Below are 22,942 nucleotides of genomic sequence, written 5' to 3'. Positions count from 1 at the left end.
TTCATTAATGTAAAATCACCAGAAATAAGAATAATTGTGTGTTCTTTACCTTAGAATGAGCATTTTATGTCTATGCCTTTAATGGAATTTCTCCAGTAGCCCAGACAGGACAAACCAAACAGTGGCAGCATGAATTTATTTTTTTCAAAAAAAAAGTTGATTGATGAAAACACGGCTAATATGACTAACATTTACTAACTTTAGCCCACCCAAAGATATTGACTGGTACAGGTCATACCAGACCAAGTAAAGCGGCAGCAGCAAAACCCCTGAGTGTAATGAATTAATGTTGCATATTGTTATTTAGAAATGTAACATTTAATTCGTAGGAATAAGACTATTTTTTTCTTTCAGAATTTCAGAAAAAGTCTCACTTTAATGTGTAAGGTTTGTACTTCAAAAACTTGTTAGGTTGTAAGAAGTATTTGTTTTAAAGGTGTCTGTACAAAGAAACCTTGAAAGGAGATGACATTTGATGGCAGCTGACAGCTTTCCTTTACACACTGTAAAACTTAAAATTAAAATTAAAAAGTAAACTTAAATTGATCATTCAAAACAAATAGGAAATATAGTAAATATAAATTTAGTAAATATTTAACACATGAGGTAACTCATATCATACATATGCCGTATTTCTCCCACGTAATTACCACACATAGACATGGTAAGTATACATCAGAAACAAAGCAATACGAACATGAACATTTGTCTACACTTGCACTCCCTTTTCCCCCTCCACCTCCCCGAGTTTCAGGTTCCTAGAAAGGCAGTTTTCTGCCACCATCAGGGGAACAAGAATCCCCTGAACCCCTCAAAACAAATGAGACAGAAACCCACCGAACCCACCAGCCCGTCTCAGCTCCCTGCACTCCTCTCGTCTGCTCTCCCTGACAGCCCCTGGGAGAAGGTTGCAAGCCCCCCACCACATCAACCACAATGCTCTGACATGTCTCTCTTCATGCACATCAAGGCAAACTCATCTCCATTTTCCGCTGCTCACACCAGGAGTCAAATGAGATCTTTGCAAAAATACAGCCACTTTGAGAAATGTTATGTATGGTTTCAGTTTATATGTGGCCCTCGATGATTTGATTTCAATCTGAGGTCAGATTCAAACCTCTTACTTGACTTTACTTGTCATCATACACGTACACATCATACTTTTTTCATGAGTTAAAAAAACTGCTAATTTAGTGATTGTTGAAGCAAGGGTTTTTTGTTATTGTCTTGTCAACTAATAGTAGCTTTTTATTATGGATTTGTGTGTCTAATGATAGTGAGTCAACTGCAGTCATGTGTCCGTAATTGGGTAGATAAAATTTTCAGGTAGGAATTCCCCCCAAAGGATTGTGTCCATCAGTGTGGTTAATTTTTTTCATTGTTTCATTAGAATAGTGTAACTAGAGAACAACTAATTTATTAAAACCAGTCACACTCAAAGTGTGAATGTAATCATATATTGTAGGATGTTTATTTTTAAACAATCAGGAAACGCCAATGGTTGCCTTGTATGACTTTCAGCATTAGAGTGAAATTGAAAGAAAGGTCATTTAGAATTTATAAGATGTAGAATCCACTGTACTTTTTCTTTGAGAGTAACCAGAGATAAAGCTACATACTGCATTATATCATAATGACCCTGGAGGCTTTGTGGATTGTTAGGCAAAGGTTAGGCAAAGGCAAAGGCAAAGGTTAGGCAAAGGAGTATGTCATCTGCATATAGACTGATTTGTGTACTTTCATTTAAACCAGATATGCTTTCCTGTTGATGGAAAGCCCTGCAAGTGGAATGATATACAGTAACTATATATAAACCATATATACTACACTACTCCATATACACATATCGAGTAGTGTACTACTAGCTACTAAGCTCGTGCAGATGCAGCATAGAACAGAAATACACTCACTGGCATAGGTTAAGGTACATTAAGTTAAGAGCTGAGCTAAACCAGCTTGGACGTAAGGCTGCTCCACTACCAAGCCTACTCTTGTTGAATGTGGGGTCGCATGGGATGGATGAAATGGGACTCAGGAAACTAGACATTAGAAACAAATTACAGACCTGGTTTCACTACAACATCCCAGATTAAGCTGTTGAACGAAACAGCCGGACCGTGTTCTCCACTGACAAAAGGCAAGACGAAGGGGTGGCGGGCTGCCTCAATGATGCTTGGTACTCAAATGTAGTCTAAGTTGTAGTCAATGTTTCCCAGATGTCGAGTTTTTAATGTTAAGATGCTGACTGTATCATCATCACTATCTTGTTGATGCTGTTTACATTCGCCCAGATGCAAAGTCAAAAAACAGAATTATTACTTTCTGGGTAATGCATGTATAAATAACTGTATATAGTATATTATTTTGTTTAATGATATTCTAAATCAAATTTTTTGTATATTTGGTTTATGTATGTGTAGCATGAATGGGCTACAACTTACATTTTATTGTGTTGTAAAATGACAAATAAATTAACTTATTAAGCAAATTGGATTTTGCGATGATTGTATAAATCCATCATTTGGCAACCTGGAAAGGTTTAACCTTTTTAGATTAAATGTAGAAACTTCTTGTAAGACTTTAATGTTTCTGGGTTTTTTTTGTTCCTTTTTTGAGAGGAAACGTTTATAATTCTTAGTGTTAATACAATATCATCTTATGTCATTCCAATCACAAAGTTTGCTTTAAGGCTGCCATCAACTTGATTAGGGATTGAAGCTATTGGTTTGGGTCTGGAAATAGCTTTATAATTGTTTAATAAATGATTATTTTATACATTTTTCAGATAATTTGTAACTTTTGAAGATGGTACACCAAGTTTGTAAATAGTGAAATGAAAGGTATTGAACATATGAACATTTAACAAATCATTTACAAATAAAGTTGTTGTTTTCTATTGGAAGGGTAGATGCTAGTTAATGTGTTGTATGTATGTATAAAGTTAGTTGCAGCTGATGCTACGCTCTGGTAAATGTGTTCAGGGGGCGGATGCTTCATATCTTGTTAGGAAGAAGGAGGAACTTTGCAAGTTGTATTGACAAGCCACATGCAGCACGATGACTCAGTACCAGTTGGTTCTCTTTTCTTTTGACATGTGTTTCCTCTTTTTGTGTAATACTTAAATATTTACAAATATTCATTAGAAAGTTAATTTGCAGTTACACCTTTTTAAGTGTTTTCAGTACATACTAATTATTATTTAATACTTGTCATAAATTACAAATTATATAACAGATAACTACTAAAAACTTCTTGTCATTTATAAATGGCTACAAATTATTTGATAACAGTTAGCTTATTAGAAGAAAAAGCTATAATCTCCCTTGTAATGATTGCTTTAGCTCCCTCCCTTTTCTAATGCCAGTGTTAGCTTCATTGCTATTATGGCATGATCTGATATATCTATCTTGCCCATATAGCCGTGTTTTACTTTTTCTAATCAGAGTTATAAATAATTTAAAAAAAGAATCTAGTCTTGAATATTTATTATTGGCTTTTGAGTGGTACGTATAGTCTTTTTCTTGGGGATGTAACGGTCTCCAAACATCTATAATACTAATTTCTGCTTCTCCCCTCTTAAACAATACTTACAGTAGCCTATGTTTTTTCAGATTGATGTTTTATGCTATGCTGACAGTATAACTTTGGATCTATAATCAAGTTGAAGTCTCCCACAATTATTGTTGTACCCTTTGCTTCTGCTTTCCAAGCTTTCAAATATAAAAATGAAAAAATATGAAAAATATTTTGTGAAACAAGACAGGACAGACTTCACACATTGTATGACAGAAAAACAAAAAACAAATTGTAAAAAAAGCTATTGTAAAGGATTACAGTATTTCTGTGTGAGTGTATATGTAAGTGTTGAGGAGCAACAAGGGGGAGTGTTGTGTTAGCTGAGAAATAGGAAGAGGAGCTTTCCGAGTTGTTATTTTAAATAAAATAATTTAAAGCAGCTTATTTTCAATGTCTTCCTGACAAAAAGGTTAGACAGGTTATATAGTTAAGTGGTTTAAATGAAGTTGGTGAAAAAAGAAAAAAATCTCCCTCTTCTCACAGGTGGAACTATGTGGGATTTCTGGGTACCACATGAGAGCACACACACACACACACACACACACACACACACACACACACACACACACACACACACACACACACACACAGTACAAAAACAGACTCACAGGTATTAAAAAAAGTGCAATGTGCAATTGGCAACTCAGTAGCAAAGGTCCATGTGTTCACATGAGAACGATGAGATATTCAAACTTTCCAAAGGATGCTCAGTTTACAGTCCACCCACATGAACAGTCATTATAGTGGTAAATCCAGTACTGATACTTTGAGCCTATTGGCCCCACAGCAATTAAGGTTTCATCTTGACTTTGGTCTCATCACATGTTTATTCACAGTGGGTCCAAAATCTAAACTGTACAGTCAGCCAAACCTTTGGAGAAGACCGAGATGTTGTCATTTTTTAAAGACTGGTCAAAATAAGGGAAGCAAGCTAGGTAAAACCTCCAAAAATGGACTGAAAAAAGAAGGACATTTTGAAAGTTATTCAATTCAATTTGAAATTATAGTTTTAATTACTTTTTAATTTCAATTAACTTTTGAGGCATTTTTTCCCTCCGATACCTCAAGTCCCACAATCCTCAGCAGCGTTTCAAAATCAAATCAAATCTCTTTGAGTCATGTCATCAGTCAATGGGTGTGAGAAAGAGAAAAGAGGACGTTGCCAGAAACAAAGACACAAGAAAGGCTCTCTACATTCAGCTGCGCAATACAGAGGTAAGATAACCAATTCAGCTAGAATCTCATTGTTATAGTATCAAGGTTATTTTCAATTTATACATTTTTTGACATTTTGTTATGTAACTACAATATGGCAAATTCAAGCTACCCACACACTTCTTCTGTGAAACTTCACGTTGTGATGGATATTATTTTATACATTTAAAAGTTACTAAATACATCATATTAATTATAGATGCAAAATCTCCATGAAGATTTACTGGAAAGAATCTGAAACAAGTTTGTAACTAAAATTTAACTAAAAAAGTAACTAGTCTGCAGCGTAGTTCTCCGGAGTGTCTTTTAGTTTTCCTTTCAGGCTTTCCTCTTGTTTACCTTATGATCAGAAGTTAAAATCAACTCATACCAAAGCAGTTTTAAGAAATGATTTGCCAAATATCTTGTGATAAAATAATACATGTAGCACTTGGTATATACACTTGATCGATTTGTTTAATTTTGGTAATATGGAAATAAGATTCCTAAATCTAAAATCATTCTGCTGTTGTTCTAAATGTCTAAATACGGCAGTTCAAATGGAAGTATAGAAAGTGTACCACAGTGTCAGTTTAGAAGTAGTCCACAACACCTCAGCAGGGTTATCCTTAGTGAAAGCCCTGAAACTTTTGTGCAGGTGGCACGCTGTATTTGTTAAGGAAACCTCAAGCTTTGGCATTGTAACTGAACATTCACCAACAGGTGTGTGACATCTGAGTGTGTGAGGCTCTAAAAGTGACATGAAAGAGACGACTTTTCACACTCCTGCAGGTTTTCTCTGCAGGATTTTTAGCTCCCTTAGTCTCCTTCTGCCATGCCACGGTCGTTCCTTGTCAGGAGCAAAAGGACCCATCTAACTGGCCAATCCAAGGACTCCTTTAGACAACACTTCCAGCCCAAAACAGATGCCAACCAACCTGTGCAGCATGCAGTGGGACAGGAGAGGACGTATCCTGAAGATGATGTGCAGCCTTTGTCCCCCAAGGTAGGGGTCAAAGACTTTCTGGCTGAAGGCTGCCCACCGTGGGATGGGACGGCAGTCCAGTCTCACAGTGCCCCCACAGATGATCCTTGGCCTTCAGGTACCTAACAAATCCTCTATTAGTGAAAAGTTTTATTTTTTGTGACTGTAAAATTGTTATAAGGTAGTAAATGTTGTTTGAATGGCATGTGAAGGTGTTCATTTGACACAAAGGGGAGATGAAGATGACAAGTTATGAAATATTCTGGATTTATTTTGTAAACTCAGCCGAGACTCTAAATTCCCAACCTTTCTCTAAACTCTAAATTAAAGACATTCCCATCATCATCTGTCTTTTTGTATTCTGACAAAAGCCCCTGTGGAGAAAAGAGACACTCCTCTGCTGGTATCACCATGGTTGGTGGACAGAAACCAGGCATCTGAAAGAGAAAGAGAACTGGAGAGACTGGTCTTCATGTTACTCAACCACACATCACACACTGACCTCAAATCTCGCGTCAGCGAGTGTCCACTATGTGAAAAGGTAGGTGGCCCTTACTGTGTGTATTTATCTGCTATTATAATGAAAAGAAGAAGTCAGAGTGACTAACGATAAAAGTAACTGGCAACATGTCAGAGGGTGACACAGCAGAGTGGTGGGTGCAGTCTGTGCTGCTCTACAGGAGTATGACTGACATTGTTCTCGTTGTTGTGGAGATATTTTGCAATAGAAAGTAGATATTAAAAGTAATATCCAAAAAGATAACTGGTCTGCACTGAACTTCACGAAAAGATATCTGCATTTTACTTCTGCCAGTGAAAGCTATGGAGGGAAAATAGTGCATGTAATTGATTCTATTTTCTTTCCATAAAACAGCCAAAATAAGTGATCATTAGCAGTAAATATCTGTCACCAATCACTTAACTAGAGCCTGATTGATATTGGATTTTTTAGATTGATGCTGATATCAATAACCTTTTAATAATATACACAATATATCAGCTAATTTTTTTGATTAATGTTTGATTAGGATACCTTAGAGGTCCAGTGTGTAATATAGTCTCTATTGGCAGAAACTGAATAGAAACTAAATATAATATAGCTATTAGTGCATACTACTACTACTACTACAAATAATAATAATAATGATAAAGTTGTCAATGGTTTCTTTATGGACAAGCTAAGTAGTGGTGTCACTGTTCTTTAAATGACCACAAACATATCCTCAAGCATTTCTAGTTACTTATCAGCTGATATTACACACACAGATATATCTGCAATAGGCTATCGATCAATAGGCCTATACCAATCAGGTTGACCAGGTCTAGCTCTTCATATAGTTTGCCATTTTGGGAAATGTGCTTATTTCACTTTCTGGTACAAAGTTAGATGAGAAGATTGATATTCTCTGCTGCCAGCATGCAGCTGGTTAGCTTAGCTTAGCATAAATACTGGAAGCAGGGGGAAACTGTTAGCATGGCTCTGTCCAATGGCACCAAAATCTGAAAAACAGATGAACGTTGTTTGATTTATTTCAGTTCTACCGGAGGTTACATATGTGTCACACTGTTTCCTGGCTCTAAGTAGCTGCTAGGCAACCAGCGGAGACCTAGAAGTGTTGGTGGGCAGGTTTTCTAACTGTTGGACCGCGTGAGGCTAACTGTTTCCTCCTGTTTTCAGTCTTTATGCTTAGTTAGGCGAACCGTCTGCTTCGTATTTGAAGAACATGGCAGCGGTATCAATCTTCTCATCCCTTTCTTTTTTCACTTTCTCTCAGTCTCTTTCAGAGGTACTAATATCAGGAGGTGACCTGCAGGCTCATGTTCACAACACCCTCTCTGTCCCTTTGATAAGTTCACCCACAGCCACGGACATGCCCCATTTGCCCTTTGGCTTCAGAGCAATAGGCGGCTATGGCAGAGCTAAGGTACAGTACACAGTGAGAATGTTTACATGAGTATATTTTTTTATCGTTTTTTTAGTACAAACACATGACTCATTGTGAGCTCTGAAAGAAACATTGGTTTGTCTTAACTTCTCGGTGTGTGGGCATGTGTTATTCTTATGTTCTGTATGTGTATCCAGGAGCGTAGCTTTGGCTGCAAGGTCTGTGGAAAGGTGTTCAAGCGCTCGTCCACGCTGTCCACACACCTCCTCATCCACTCAGACACGCGGCCCTACCCCTGCCAGTACTGCGGCAAAAGGTTCCACCAGAAGTCAGACATGAAGAAACACACATTCATACACACAGGTGAGTGAGCACTGCAGTGAGTACACTACACTACGCTGTGAAATGCCCAAACTCCTACTCTTAAAGGTTGTATTCTGCCCTCCGGTCTTCCCTCAGGTGAGAAACCACACGTGTGCAAGGTGTGCGGTAAAGGATTCAGCCAAAGCTCCAACCTCATCACCCACAGCCGAAAGCACAGCAGCTACCGGCCGTTCAGCTGCCCCTGCTGTCAGCACAGCTTCCAGCGCAGGGTTGACCTACAGCGCCACCAAGAGACACAGTGTGGATATAGAGACATGTACACTCAAAACTGAGTCCATGACGAAATGGAGTCATGTCAATCAAATGTGTGAAATGGCATTTGTAAATAATGTTCACTCATTCGTATTTGTAAAAGTTATAAAATATGCAGCAAGTAATGACAAAAAAATGGAAGGTAAATAAAATTTGATTGTGTAAAAAAGTGTGTTTTTGAACTAAAAGTTTGTGTTAAGCAAGACTCTAAGAAACATGATTACAGGCCTGTAAAACACGATGAGGCTTCTTTCTGGGAACTCACTCACAATTGATGATTGGGTTATTTTTCCAGGAAGTGCCAGGCAACCGTGTTCTTAGAGTAACGTCATCCAATCACATTGTGTAATTTTCAGGCACAGAAAGCTGTACGAATGTGCTTGTAGTTTGTGTGTGTGTGTGTGTGTGTGTGTGTGTGTGTGTGTGTGTGACGCCTCCATTATTTAATGAAGCAGCCATCCTTAATACACCGCAGCAGGACGAGAGGACAGATGATGATACATTTATCATTAAGGATGTACTTCAACTACTGCAAGAGGTCTATTTTAAAATTACTTTCTAAAGATATACCCATGAATTTTTAGTACCATTTCTACGGCACATCTACAGTAGACGTTACATTAAAATACCCTTTGCTGCACTAATCAATATTGTCACATTAACTATGAATAGAAAACATAACATAACGACAGCAAACTTTACTATTAAAAGAGCAAAAAAACGTAGCTGCAAAACATCTTTGAGCCTTGTAATGAAGGTAACACAGCCTATTAAGTCTAAATTAGCCCATCAACATTATTAATAACCCTACACTAGCATACATTAGCCTCATGTTATACCACGCTACTCTACTACTCTGCAGTGGGATATTTGCATTTCCATTACAGTTATAATGTTGTGTTCCATTCATGTAATTATAGAACTTCTAATTAAAGAAAGGAGTTGATTTTTTGGTTATTTTCATTGCTATTACTAACAAAAGTGACATGTTTCAAACACTAGTTTGTCAGGTTTTTGTTTAAATATCGCTGCATTAGTGGCTTTGAGCGAGAATAGCCTTCTGACAGACATCTTCAAACTCAGGCTTTTGACCACTCGTAAGTCTTTGTCAGCTATGGACCAGTTCAATTTCAATCCACATTTTAGGTAAAAAATTAGTTAAATCCTTTTTTTTAATTATCTGTTAAGGCTATACATATTACAATTGGAGAATTTAAGAATCACTTTAGGCCTACAACAATGATAAATACAAATATTTAAAAATAACAGGGGCTAAATAGCCGCGTGTGGTTTGTTAGGGCAACGATCATCAGGTGGACAGCAACATGACTCAAAATGAATGTTTCTCTTGAAGTTGTAAAAAGGCACATTACACATTAGCCACATCATTATGCCAGTGTTGTGTTCATAGCTTGCTCCACCTTCCCTATATGACACAAATAATTTATTACTTATTTAATTGAATAAGTTAATATATTTTATATTACATTAGTACATCTATAAACACATTAACTTCTGTCGTTTTATTCGTGTTGCATGTGATTTCAGAGTGAAACAGAAAGTCAACATGGCTCTTTCAATACATCTTATTTGCCACAATCACATACGGTAAATGTACAGTAAAATGCAGTTTTGATATCCAGCTGATTGACAGTTACAACACAAACAGTGAAAATGACTCTGTAAAACACTGACTCTTCAAACAGGCACACACTCGCTAACATTTCAATTCATCTTTGACCTTGTGGTCCGTTTCCTAAGGCGATGGTGACACAATTTCTGTTTGAGTCACGCCAACCAAGCTTAGATCCTGTTGAAACCAGATAGAGGTCTCTTCAATCAGGGGCTGCCAGTTTGGAAATTACTTGTGTACAATGGTTTGCAGCATCAAACAAACAACGTTTCACTTTGAATCAAACACCTGATCTTCACAATGATGAGTGAGTGCTACTGTATTCACATGGTGTCAGTCCTGCATGCTGCACGGAGTGATACTCACGCGGAGAGCTGCACGAACACGGCTCTGCAAACACGCACGCACACACACACGCACACACACACACACACACACACACACATACAGGCAGCTGTGCTCGCTCACACACACGCACACACACATGCACAGACACACACACATGTTGCTAGAACCTCTGCTCCAGTTCTCCTCTCTCAGATTTGCAGGGAGGAAATCCTGAGAAAGAGATAAAAGAATAACAATGTTTAGACTTATCTGGGGTATCAGAGTTGACATCAGCAGGTGCTCGTCGAACGCAGATATTTTTTTCTGGAACTGCCGGTGCTTTTAACCACTACAGTTTATTTTAAATACCTTGCTTTGACATTAGGTTTACTCTGTGCCGCCCAGCTGCAGTAACCTGTACAGTTTGACTCTGTAATCTTGTAAAAATGTGTTTAATTGGAACAAAGGGGATTGTGGCAGATGCTCTTCTGAATGACTGGCAATGACAACACTGATAGCAGCCTTGGGTTAGCAATGTATTGTTGGCATTTCATTTTCATAGTTTGTATAGTACTTTGTGCCATTACAAAGGTCTAAACATAGATTAATTGTCAATAATAATATAAGGTATTACTAATATAAGCACCCCAATATAGCTGTCAGCACAGAACATGTGTTATTAAAGTGACATCACTAGAGGACAACCATCAGACGTCACACAACTACCTCTGGAGACACTAAAGGCTTTATACAACTTTTTAATATAGGCTACGTAGTAGTGCTTCCCAAAGACCTGTGAACAGACTTTAATGTGTGAAATTGGCGGAGTCCCCTTTTAAACGACTCCTCAGTAGATCTCACCTCTACACCGAGCTGGAGGACTGATCAGACGGGGAGGTATTCCAGATGTTGTGGACTCTGTGAGCCTGGTCTGTTAAATGACCTCCTTCTCCAAGTGATGCTGAGTGTGCTCCTTCAAAAATACATTCATACAGTCCTTTTATAACTTCTCCACACAACCACAGAGAGAAAATACCACCAAGTACAAAGAACAGTTCATAATGTTTAATGTGGTAACCTGCAGGAGCCTCATTTATCTTATTTTTAAAATGTTGGTTACAGCTTTGATACTAACTGGTGGTTGATGTTTTCACATTGGGAAGACAAAACTTCAGTGAATCAGTCATTTACTGTTGAAACAAAACTTCAAACAGGATGTATCTACATTAGCATCCACCCCCAGAGTGCCAGAGAACAATTGTTTTCTGTGCTTGCAAACTGAAACGTGTGCTGATCCTGACTTTGCTCAATAAATTCAGTCGCAGCTCCACTTAAATGTAAGAAACTGAAGATTTGTAGCTTAGCCTTAAAACAATGACATTTTTTCAAAATTAAACCTAAAATCTTCTGAAACCACAACGTGTCTAATGTGACATTTTTTACGACTTCATGAATATGTAAATAAAAAATGTTCTATGTCAGCAGCTCTTGGAGACACGATAGGCACATTGGTGCTTTAAGCCAAATGCTAACATGCTAATGTTTGGCAAGTAAGTGTAACGTTTAACGTTTGCTAATTAACACAAAGAGATGAGAATGTCATTAGTTTTGCAGGTATTTGGTCATAAATCAAAGTACTGAACACATACATATTCAGCCAAATCCCTTCAAACCCACATTATCCCGTTAACATAGCAAATGCAAAACCCTTTTGTAAACTGACTGCGTGTTGAAATAGTTGTCCTGTGTTACATTAATCAGTGATCAACAGTAGAAAAACAGACATTAATGGATAAGATGATGATGATGAAGCACTTTTAATTTGTCCAGTTCATATGCCGAAGACGTTTTTGGACGATACAGTATTTGGCACCATAACTTTTCAGTGACAGAAGGAAGCTGATCTCATTACCTGTGTAATAGTAGATGCACCACAGCCCCCCCATCAGACTGACACCCATCACAAAGGCAGCAAAGACGATTCCCATCACTGGTCCTGTCTGCACCACAGAGCCTTCAGACAGAGAGGGTTCATGAGGGAGTGTGCTGATGGGTTAAACAGTCTCACGGTGACATTAAAAAAAGACCAAATAAATGCCACTCACTGCTGTGCTCTGGGTCTGGACTCGCCACTGGGGAGGTGCTCAGTCTCTTGGTCCTTTGGCCAGCAGGGGGCCTCAGCAGTTTGGGTGCACTAATAGGCTGGGTGACCACCATGGGCCTGGAGAGGTTTCTGATCTCACACTGAGAGGAGAATATGTTAGTTTATATATATCTGCAATATAATATATAATACTATAATAATATATAGTAATGTCATTATATTGCTGCTATGATACCAGTAAGTGAATATAAGTGTGAGTGTGATTCAATACTCAGTAGACAGGATAAACAATGTATCTATACTCCTCAAACTTTTCATATCGCTAAACTTTGACCTTTTATTAGTTTTTACTATTACTATTAGTAGTATTTCCTATACCTGTTATATAAACCTACAAACAAGATTTCTGGAGGTCTGTCACCTATTAAAGAGTAAACATTTTGCTGTTTGAGTCACTTTAAAGCAGCATGAAGATTATTACCACCCTGTGTGAATTAATGCGAATGTTAAATATATACAGCCAGCAGCCGGGTAGCTTCAGTTATCATAAAGACAGGAAGCAGCCAGCCTCGCTCTGCCCAAAGGTAACAAAATACCATACAAACAACAACAGTTTTGTATTTAGTTAGGTTTTATTTCTATTTGATTTTTGATTTTCAGTTTAGTGTCAGTTAGTTTCCAGAGGGAGTTTGCTTGTTTCAGGTATTTTCTGTTTAAAATGTTTAATTTGAGTTAAGTTTTTATTAGTTTCAATGAATGGTTTAGTTTTTTCCCCTCCAGGGACAAGATTTAAGAAGTTAAGAATAGCTACTCCTTGTTTTAAGTTTCGTTTTAGTTAACTATAACAACCTTGGTACCAACACTGCTGAATTTGTTTTGTACAAATTAAATAAAACAGATTAATTAGTCCGCTTTAGAGTTGCTGGTAGTTGACAGAGCCAGGCTAGCTGTTTCCCCCCATTTTCAGTCTTTATGCAAAGCTAAGCTGAGAGTGGTATCAATATTTACACCTCATGTCCAATTATTTCTTAAATGTTCCACGTTATTGCATTTGACAGGATGCTTTATCCTGCATTAGTTTAATGGTATAAAATGTAACCCCAGTGTACCTGACGTCTAGGTGATCTAGATACAAGTGGAGGGATACGTATGCCGTCCTCACAGTCATTCTTGACAGTCTCCTTCATGGGTTCCCCTCTTGTTGAGTCAGAGACACAAAGGCGGAGGCTGCAGTGGAGGAACTGCATAGGGTCATTATAAACTGGCCGCAGGATGAAACTAAATCTCAAGGGCTGTATCTCCTCCTCTGCTCCCACACTTTCTGGTTTCTCTCCCCTTCTTCTTTCACCTTTGTGTCGGAGTGAGACTCCCCCACCTCTCTCATGAGTTCTTCCTTTTTCCAGTCCCTCCATTTCTTCCTTCTCCTCTTCCAGTTCACCATCACCTTGTGCCTCTTCGTCCTCTTCATCATCTCCATCAAGGGTCAATGAGGGGTTTGAGGAACATCCATCGCTTATGACAGTCCAGAAACTAGACTTTTTTGGGTCCGACAGGGGAGAGACCACACATGAGTTCACCTCCACAACTTCTATGAGGGGCCCTTTGGCTGAGATCTGAATTACAACAGAATGAAACCGCGATGAAGGAGACAAAAGGTAGTTAAATGTTTGATGTATGAACAGGATTTAAAGGAAAGTGATGATGCAAAGTTCATTTGTCTGTTTTTACTCAGTTATGATTATTAGAGCCAAAAATAATAATAAAAAGTCAACAACACCGAAGAACTTTGGTGTTGTTCGTCAAAAAAGGCAAATAATCACAGAAAATACAAAACACACACACACACACACACACACACAGACCTCAACATAGACACGGTGGTCTGCAGTTATGACACAGGGGCCAATCCGTCCCGGCTCGTAGCTTTCGGTGACAAACAGCTTCAAAATAAGAACAGGCCCAGGTCTGCGTCTGGGTATCGGTATGTGGCTCATTCCTGTTTTAAGCCCTGGACCCTTGGGCGCCCAGGGGACCGGCCCTGCCTGAAGAGTGTTTACCTTGACATCATCACTGTCTACAGGGGGGCCGGGGAGGGTGGGGACTGCAGCAAAACAGCTGAACTGAGAGCAGAAACAGGAGATTACAGGATGAAAACACTGAATGAATAAGATTTATGAAGGTAGACACACACACAGCTATCTTACATGTATGCCTAGTGGACTTTTGGATTTCTTCTCTGTGTCATTGAGGGCGAGAATGGTCTCAGGTTTGTCTCTCCATAATAACACCTGGACAAAGACAACAATGAGAGGAAAACAGAACGGTGTACAGTATAATGTGATCCACTATCGTCTCTGTAAGCTCCGTTTTCTACATTGTGAGGCAGCTGGACAAAATCATAAAATATGCCTATATCTCAGCCTTTCAGTAGTTTCTGTGAAGAAAACTAAATTAAAAATAATAAATAAAATGTATTTAAAGTATAAATTATTATTAAAGATATAAACTTGAACACAAGCTATATTCACAGAGCCTTCAGTCTCTGCTAAACAGTCATAACATATATTAGAAAAGTACGCAATTAAAACAACCAAAGAGCAAATTGAACAAAGGTTAGAGAATAAAATAAGGAATTTGTCAAAAAAGAAGCCTTTTAAGTGTGTATGATAGTTCAAAATTAAAAAAATACATAATACAATAAAATGTTCACATGAAATAATTGGCTCAAAATCCATCCACATCCACACATATATTTCAGTGTTTCAACACATATTCCTCTTCCTCTTTGTCACTTTTCACTCTGCATCCTCCTTTCTTTAAATTTCCTGCCTCTGAACTGATTTCTTTCACTTAATTTGCCTCTGTGCAGCCTCCCATTTTTAGGCTTTAACTCAGCGTTGTTCTGGTCATGATGACCTGGGTCACGAGTCTCACTGGGGCCAACTTCCACTTATCACAATTTCAAAGGTCCATTATGCTTTGTGTTTTGTTTTTACCACTGTCTGAATTCATATGTTCTCCTTCTGTGCTCCTAAAGCTTCACTTGTTCTGTTTCTGCTGTTTCTATATTTTGCCTCTGCCTTCTGTTGGTTTATGGAAATTATTTTAACAATAATAACATAATAATAATAATATGGATAATCTTATAAATTCATATGGAGTAAAATAAACGAACTGAATATAAGGTTTAATAGACAACAAAGAATTAAAGGTACAATCATTTTTAATATCTCTAATCCTTCTCTGTCCACTGTAAATCTCACCATGTTTTTGTACTGCACCCCTCTGGGCTGTCCCAGGAGCAGACCCTCAGTCCCACAGGAAATCACTGGGAACGCCAACAGGAAATGGCTCCCATTGGACTGAGCCTGGCACGTCGAGTCACGTAGGGTCACAGCAGCCACAGGGACAGAAAAGCTCTGAAAGAGAGAACTGATGTGAGACAAAGTAACTCTCAAATTCAATAATATTTCTGTCTAACCGGCCCTTTAAATAGGATGTTTATGAGATTTTAAAAAAAAGGGAGGTATTTTGGTTGCAAGTTCCTAATTTGCTGCTGTCTCTGCACCACTGCAAGCGGCTGCTAGGCATTATGGTCTTTATGAAACCACTGGTATAAAGTTGAGGTAGCTGGCTTCTTTCTGTACAATTTGTTTACATCTAACTCTGCGTCTAATACTGAGGTATGAAGACCTGCAGGATGTGTTGGTCCACGGTCACGCTGAGGCGTCCGTCCTCACACTGCACTGTGAAACTCTCTCGGCCTCCTCCTGCTCTGCCTCCGCCGTTCAGCCACTGCCTCAGCCTGTGCTCCTCCGCCCAGGGAGGCCTCACAACCAGAGGATTCATCTCTGCAACCACGTCTGTGGTACAGACAGAGAGGAGACACAGTGACAGCCGTGTGGAGACATTAAATACTCACACTTACTCTTCAATACCTTTCATTCAACATATATGCACCGATGGAAACATTCTGCTTTCATTTCTCATTCTCCAGTTGAAAAAGGGACACAGAAGACCGAGCCAATAATTCTCCTGTACATAAAGGAAATTATAAAATCACTGGGTTGGATTAACAAAATAAAGCTGAAACGTTCAGGTCACTCACACAGTGATGGAAACAAGAGACACACAGGGGTCCTGACCTGTCCCGCCCCCAGCCAGCTGGATCACAAAGCGATTGGCCAGGTCAGCCTCAGTGTATGAGGTCACCCTGGGGTAGCCGCTCTCACTGGCCCATGCAAGCAGGTCCGATATGGTGGACAGGTCAGAGTTCAGTGTACTGGACAGGGTCAGGTCAGGCTCAGGTGGGTAGGGTGGGGATACACTGTTGGAGGACTACAGAGAAAGAGAGAGAACTCAGATACATGCGAATCATTTGTCAGATAAATCCCTATAAAGCCCTAAAGTTAACATTTGGACAACAAAGTGGAGCTGAGGACGGATGAGGAAGGAGGTCTTTCAAGGTAAATGTGTCCAAAATCCTGAGAAGATGTGAAATTAGATTTTGAGAAGTTGGAGGTTTTCCTATTTTCACAGTTTTCTGGAATTAAATAGATTTAGCCATAGAGGCTTGTGAGCTTTTTGACATTGCTGTCTGTGGCAGCAATAGTCCCTGCTGAGGATTTCAATCTTTAAACCAAGTTAGAATAGAAACTTTTTTTGGGGTAACTCATTTCCTTAAAAAGCTGGTGCTTTTTAGCCCAAACAGGATTACATGGAGTTTTTGCTTTTAGGACTATTTTCATCTGCGGACTGATACACATTTGGTGCTCTAGTGAGTATTTATGGCAGGAGGCTGGTGTATGTAGGACTGAGTCAAAATAAACTCCAGTGTGTCCATGGTAATGGAGTAACGTGTGATACAGTGTGGCTCATTGATGTGTTTTTAATTGTTTTTGGATAAAAAAGGAGCTCTAAGGCATAGAGGAAGAAGAGCCAGGCTTTGGCTACACAGACAATACTTATCAATAGGATCAATAAGTTGTTGGTTTGGTCTTTTCACAGGTTTTATTGACAATATGAAACGTATAGAATAACGCCAGCCTCATCCATTCAAGTCAATTTGCTGTATCTTTAAAAACGACTTTGCTGCAGTCAGATTCAATTTCTTAAACCGTGCTGTGGAAAAACAAAAAGTAATGTGCCCCTTACATGAACGGAGATATGACCCCGCACACCGTGAGCAACAATGGCCCAGTTGACTGGCACCGAGCTGCTGAGAATCAGCACAACCTTCTGGGTCTTTGAGTTGGCCACAAGGGGCACAAGAGAGACAATCACTTCCACTTGGAGAGAGCTGAAGAAGACGGAGAGAGAGAAGAGATTGAACTGTACACAGGGGCAGATATAGTTCATGGGGTGGCAGAAATATATGCTGATTTAATCACAAACAATCACATATAGAAGTGTTGAAGAAATCTGAGACACTCAAGAGGATTGCTCTTTCACCTTTAGTAAAACATTGAATACAAATATCTAAAGGTGGAATTAGAAATCAATAATGTGTGTAAAATGTGGCCAAAACAGATCAATAAATTAATTAGTATTTTTTCAATCAATCTAAATGAATGTGTTAAATCTGACTGTACAACAAACATAAATGCTCTTGCCAAGACTTCATGTCCTCACCCACAGAGCCCTGAGCCCGCTGAATGGAGCTTGATCACGTGGACTTCAGGGCTCATCCCACCTGCTTGTGCCTCGGCGCAACCCTGCACTTCCTGTTGCTGCAGGTCAGAGGTCATGTAGCTGTGAGAGAGGAACATGGACTGCAGCTGGCACACAGCAGGCAGAGTTGGGTCTGTAAGATGGAGGCAAAGAAAGAGGTTTTCTTTGATGAGTGCTCCAAACCAGTGCACAGACGTTCAGGTTACAGCAATGTGTATTTGCTTTCTTGTAGAGAGTTAGATTAGAAGATTAAAACCACTCTTACACCTGTCTGTTAAACATACGGCTATAGTCAGCGGTCAGTTAGCTTAGCTTAGCATAAAGACTGGAAACATTAGGAAACAGCTAGCCTGGCTCTAGCTACAAGCAAGCAAAGATATTATCTCTTATTATTTATTTATAATTATTATCATTTCTATAAATATGCAGTAAACATAAGATTGATGCGCTGTAAAGAATATCTACTAAAATGATACAAATCATCTCTTCAACATGAATACATATTAAACTACTACCACATAGCTATATGATGGTTGAATGTGATTTATCATCACTGTGATATCTGGTTTCTTGGTGGCTCACCCTCCCCCAGCGGGACGTAGACTCGATTGCCTTGTGCTGTGTGTGTCAGAGAGGACAGGTTGCCGTGGTGCTTCAGAGCCCAGCGGTACAGTGCACGTGGACGAAAAGGCAGCGAACGCACCGTTTGGATGTGCAAATGCAGGTTGCGGGACTGCACACTCGAGTTGGAGGACACCTAGCACATGTGGAAGAAAATTTTAAGAGAAAGAAAATACTGGAATGTCACATTCATTACACAGCATATCATTTAAATGTGCCCTCACACTCTTCTGCACACTGTGACTGACCTGCACCAGCACTGGGAGGTTGGGGGGCAGTCTCTCAGCCTCCAGCCACCAGGTGAGCGGGAGCTTGGAGCTGAGCAACAGGTGGAAGGCTCTGAGAGGGGAGGGGGTCAGAGATAAAGGCCTCAGCAAAACCGTCACCTGCAGACAGAAGATGATAGAGGTGTCTTATGGTAGTTATACAGCCAGTCATCGGTCGTTATGATGTTCTTTCCATTTTCAGGATGTGTAACAGAAGAGTAGCTACACTTATATGAAGCCCTGAAATTGGAAAAATGTAATAAAATATTATCAGATAGGTCAAAATACGTCAATAAATTATGTTGTTTGTTATAAAATAGAATACAAGAAAAGGAACATAAAGCTTTTTATTAATCTTTGACCTCCAGTTGATGTAACTTTCCTTTCAAATCAATAAATTAAAACTTGAACTTTACATAGTATTTATATTTTACTTACAAAATGTGCACCAGCCTTTTCAGCTAGCTTAAGCTAACTTATGTCATAAAACTACACCAGCCAGTGTTCGTAATGTTAATCATCATTTTACTACACACAGCATAATGCTGCAGCATCTCTGTATAAACTAAAAACTTCACTGCTACAAAATAAAGTATTTTTTCTACTGTGGTCCTCGAGGAAGACATGCACTTATACTGTAGATGAAGATAATATTATGAAGATTGGTGCATGTGAAATTATAGTATTAGCTAGTTAACTTAGTAAGCATTAGCTTTCCAAAATAAGCTAGTGAAACCAACTGAACACCGATCATCTTCCAAGCATATAGGAGAAACTATGGTGGGGTGAACGGTCCTGTCTGGAGCCAGTGTTTGATTTTGCCCTTCTGGGCTACTAAAGAGAAATGGCGGTTAAACATGGCGGACTCAGTAGAAGAGGACCTGCGCCCTCTGTAGGTAAAAATGACTCATTAGTAGGTAACTTAACACAACACTTCTTATATTCAAGTGATTATACACTAAAGAAAACATACCTATGAATATTATATTTCATTTCTGTCAGTAAATAAATGTTACACACTGAACCTTTAATTTATTTGCTCAACTTAACGGTGGTTAAAGGGCAAATATAAAGGTTCTTTTTAAATTCAATATTATTATTATTCATTAATATATGTTTTGCTTTTTGCTACATTTTGTCAGTTTTGGGGTTCCTTACTCTTACACACAGTTTGAGTTACTGACAGCCAGGTGCTTGGAGCAGACAACTTTTGGACACTGTTCACTCTGTTCCTGTAAAGTTTGGGGTGTCGATCTCCTTGAGTTCAATACCTTGTTTTCGGGGCTCTTTGTCACTCTCCCCACTGCAATCACATGAGTTTCCTTGTTCCCGCGTTCTCGAGCAGCACAGCCTGGACCAGCATCAAACCTCTCCAGCAGACCCTGAACAGGGTGCAGCTCCACCACTGGACCCCCCACAGAGCATCGCACCTCCACACTTTGAGCTGAGGAGCAACAGCAGATGCAAGACTATGAAATAAAATATGAAACTCTAACTGCAGTGGGGTGTACACCACTATTCCTGTATGTCAAATAACAAATAACACGAGTTATGAGTGAGCTCAGTCTCAGCCTCACAAGAGCATACTGAGCTTAAATCCCTGCCCGAGGGGGCTGGAACATTTCCCAGAAGAAACTATGCAACAATTTTCAGTTTCGCTCTGACACTTAAAATAAAGACCTTTGACTTGTGGCAGCTTAAACACATAAAATCACATTTGTTAATGTTTTCAAAACACAGATACCATTTTTGTTGGTCTTAAGATAAATGGGTGCAAAGTTCAGGAGTGATGTTCTTACCTGCCGTTCTCCTCCAGAGCAGAAGGAGACAGAAAAGAGAACATCCAACCCCGGACAGTGAAGGCATCATGAACGTTTCACTACTAGATTTACTGTGATGACCCCTATTGAGACATCCTAGTGAACGGAGAGGTGATCATAAGACATACAGTAGATACACGGGCTGGTCTTCAGAGCTCTCTAAATAAGACAAATTAGTAACATTTTAGACAAACTGAACTGAATTATTATAGTATGCATAAAAGCTACTGACAGCTAAGATAATATGAGCAGGAAAGGCAGTAAAAGCTGATCATGAGAAATGATCATTAGAGCTGCAATGATTTGTCAATTTATTGATTTTACAAGCAACAGACTTTGATAATCAAGTAATCAGTAATTTTTCAAGCAAAATTGCCAAACATTGACTAGTTCCAGCTCCTTAAAATATGATTTTCTTTGTCATATATGCTTGTAAACTGAGTATTTTAGGGTTTTGGACTGATGGTCGAATAAAATGAGCACTTCACCTTCAATTGCAGGATATTATTATGGAAACTTTAAAAGATTTTGATATTTAACAGACAATTAATTTACAAATGCTAATCGTCAACAATAATTACAGTAATTGCAACCCTAGCAATCATGTTTTCTTCAACCAACCATCCTGGTTTATATGGAAGCCCAATGACATCAGAGAGTCATGATAAGTAATAAAAATGCTCAGCATAAGTCAACATCTTGACTGATTTTGTGGTAATTATGACATAGTAAGTGAGAATTATTAGATAAAATGTTAACATTTAGATTTTAAAATTATGATATAATAATAAATTACATGAGAGTACAAATTCATGAGATAAATATACATTTTTTTTTAGATATTAAGTCTTGTAAAACACGATGAAAAAATACATTAGTTTTTTTCTCATTTTGTTATAATTGTGACTTACCACCATTATTTCCATTAATATCATGAACTTTATTTCTTCCATAGATGGGCTGGAATTTAAATGCACTTTCTGTTTTTGTTTCTACATCCGATTGTTTTTCCAAAATGCAGCCAACATGAATATCAATCTAAAGTCTGCTGGTCAAAAAGGAAAAAGAGCCTCCTGAGAATGAGGGGGAGTTCAACTTTGAGCAACAAGTAAGTTAAAGAGGAATATATTAAATATCACAGCGACTAATACAACAACTTAATATGGTGCATAAGGTAAGAAAAGATCAGTTTCCAGCCAGTTACATTTCAGTTTCTATTGCAGCAATTAATTATAATTCCAAAAGGATTTCAAAGCCAGCTCATATTATCCGTGTCCAGAGTTAATCTAAAAGTCTAAAGAAAACATTTTGCTGGAGTAAACATGAGAAGCTGAACTCACCTGCGGCGCTGCACGGAGGGACAGGCGGACTGCTGATCCAGCTGTTGCACTGCTGTGTTCACAACTCAACAACACACGCCCCCCTCATTTCCTAAACACACAACCACGCAGTCACACACACCCTCCACATCTCCAACCGCGCAAAAATACTCAACTCTCAGCCGCGTGTCGCGTCGGGCATCTTCATCCAGCTGAGGTGAAGTATTTCTCAGCGCCGAGTGGGAGCGAAGGGGAGAGAAGTTGTAAAGACACAATTAAAGGGGCAATGGGAGGGACTGTGGGATGGTGTGACAGAGTGGAGAGAGGGATGGCGAGGAGAGGAATAAAAGGCTCTGAAAAAACGTCTCCAAGCGTAGATGGCAACAGGAAGGAGGGCTGCAAGGGAGAGAAGGAGGGAAGAGGAGGGGAGGTGGGAGGGATGGAGGAGGAGAAGGGTGGACCTCAGGGGTTTGACTGGCAGGTGAAAAGTTTGGGAGGGGAGTAAACACACATATTGTGCCCTCTCTCTGACCCTCTGGAACATTAATGACATGGATCATATTTTCCATTTTGAGTTCAGATGGGGCATTTTTTAAATTTACTTCAGCATTCATTCATTAGTTCATTCATTAGTTCATTCATTCATTCATTTCCAGAGCAAAACAGCGCTGTGAGAAATTAATAAAAAGGCCAATAAAAGCTACAATATGCTGCAGCCAGATTCAGATTCACTTCCATTGCAGGTCGTCATATACCGATTATGTTTATGTTATATTATGTTTTATCTATTTATATAAAATTCAACCATCATTTAAGTTTTATGAGTTTGGACGGTTGATGTTTTCAAACTGCTGCTGTAAAAAACTATTTTAAACATGTCAGCTTACTTCACTTCAGACTGTGGC

General features: G+C 39.0%; 2 protein-coding genes across 4 annotated transcripts; one reads left to right on the top strand and one right to left on the bottom strand.

Annotated features, from left to right (window-relative positions):
* The first annotated feature begins 4,631 nt into the window (after positions 1–4,631).
* On the top strand, positions 4,632–8,446 carry LOC127356762 (zinc finger protein Gfi-1b-like). Of its 2 annotated transcripts, none has more exons than XM_051388780.1 (6): positions 4,632–4,791; positions 5,563–5,873; positions 6,127–6,296; positions 7,531–7,680; positions 7,839–8,004; positions 8,101–8,446. In XM_051388780.1, the coding sequence occupies exons 2-6, from the start codon at positions 5,606–5,608 to the stop codon at positions 8,295–8,297; spliced, it is 951 nt and encodes a 316-aa protein (XP_051244740.1). In that variant the 5' UTR covers positions 4,632–4,791; positions 5,563–5,605; the 3' UTR covers positions 8,298–8,446. The 2 variants fall into 2 exon arrangements, with proteins under 2 accessions (XP_051244740.1, XP_051244741.1); XM_051388781.1 differs by having other exon boundaries at positions 4,648–4,791; positions 5,576–5,873.
* Positions 8,447–9,785: 1,339 nt separating this feature from the next.
* Positions 9,786–22,431, bottom strand: engl (endoglin, like). 2 transcript variants are annotated; one of them, XM_051388779.1, is made up of 17 exons: positions 22,059–22,431; positions 20,698–20,877; positions 20,170–20,342; positions 18,881–19,018; positions 18,594–18,768; positions 17,973–18,144; positions 17,496–17,640; positions 16,487–16,679; positions 16,035–16,204; positions 15,605–15,760; positions 14,546–14,629; positions 14,204–14,461; positions 13,451–13,954; positions 12,343–12,481; positions 12,150–12,251; positions 11,099–11,210; positions 9,786–10,468 (listed from the first exon to the last, which is right to left on the bottom strand). In XM_051388779.1, exons 2-16 carry the CDS (start codon positions 20,765–20,767, stop codon positions 11,101–11,103), a joined length of 2,589 nt encoding a protein of 862 aa, XP_051244739.1. In that variant the 5' UTR covers positions 20,768–20,877; positions 22,059–22,431; the 3' UTR covers positions 9,786–10,468; positions 11,099–11,100. The 2 variants fall into 2 exon arrangements, with proteins under 2 accessions (XP_051244739.1, XP_051244738.1); XM_051388778.1 differs by having other exon boundaries at positions 20,698–20,814.
* Positions 22,432–22,942: the final 511 nt, after the last annotated feature.

Source organism: Dicentrarchus labrax, unplaced genomic scaffold, assembly GCF_905237075.1.
Source record: "Dicentrarchus labrax unplaced genomic scaffold, dlabrax2021, whole genome shotgun sequence".
In the NCBI taxonomy this organism is placed as follows: domain Eukaryota; kingdom Metazoa; phylum Chordata; class Actinopteri; family Moronidae; genus Dicentrarchus; species Dicentrarchus labrax.
Note: the sequence above shows the minus strand (reverse complement) of the source record. Positions and strands in the feature narration are given on the sequence as shown.

Bases quoted from the DNA above. Each gene is read 5' to 3' on its own strand.
- engl (XM_051388779.1), bottom strand. From the start codon at position 20,767: ATGATGCCTTCACTGTCCGGGGTTGGATGTTCTCTTTTCTGTCTCCTT. The intron at 16,680-17,495 runs GTAAGGGGCACA...CTTTCTCTGTAG, and splicing joins GGGGTCATATCTCCGTTCAT to TCCTCCAACAGTGTATCCCC. The intron at 14,462-14,545 runs GTAAGATAGCTG...TTCTGCTCTCAG, and splicing joins AAAGTCCACTAGGCATACAT to TTCAGCTGTTTTGCTGCAGT.
- LOC127356762 (XM_051388780.1), top strand. From the start codon at position 5,606: ATGCCACGGTCGTTCCTTGTCAGGAGCAAAAGGACCCATCTAACTGGC. The intron at 6,297-7,530 runs GTAGGTGGCCCT...ACTTTCTCTCAG, and splicing joins AGTGTCCACTATGTGAAAAG to TCTCTTTCAGAGGTACTAAT. The intron at 7,681-7,838 runs GTACAGTACACA...ATGTGTATCCAG, and splicing joins GCGGCTATGGCAGAGCTAAG to GAGCGTAGCTTTGGCTGCAA.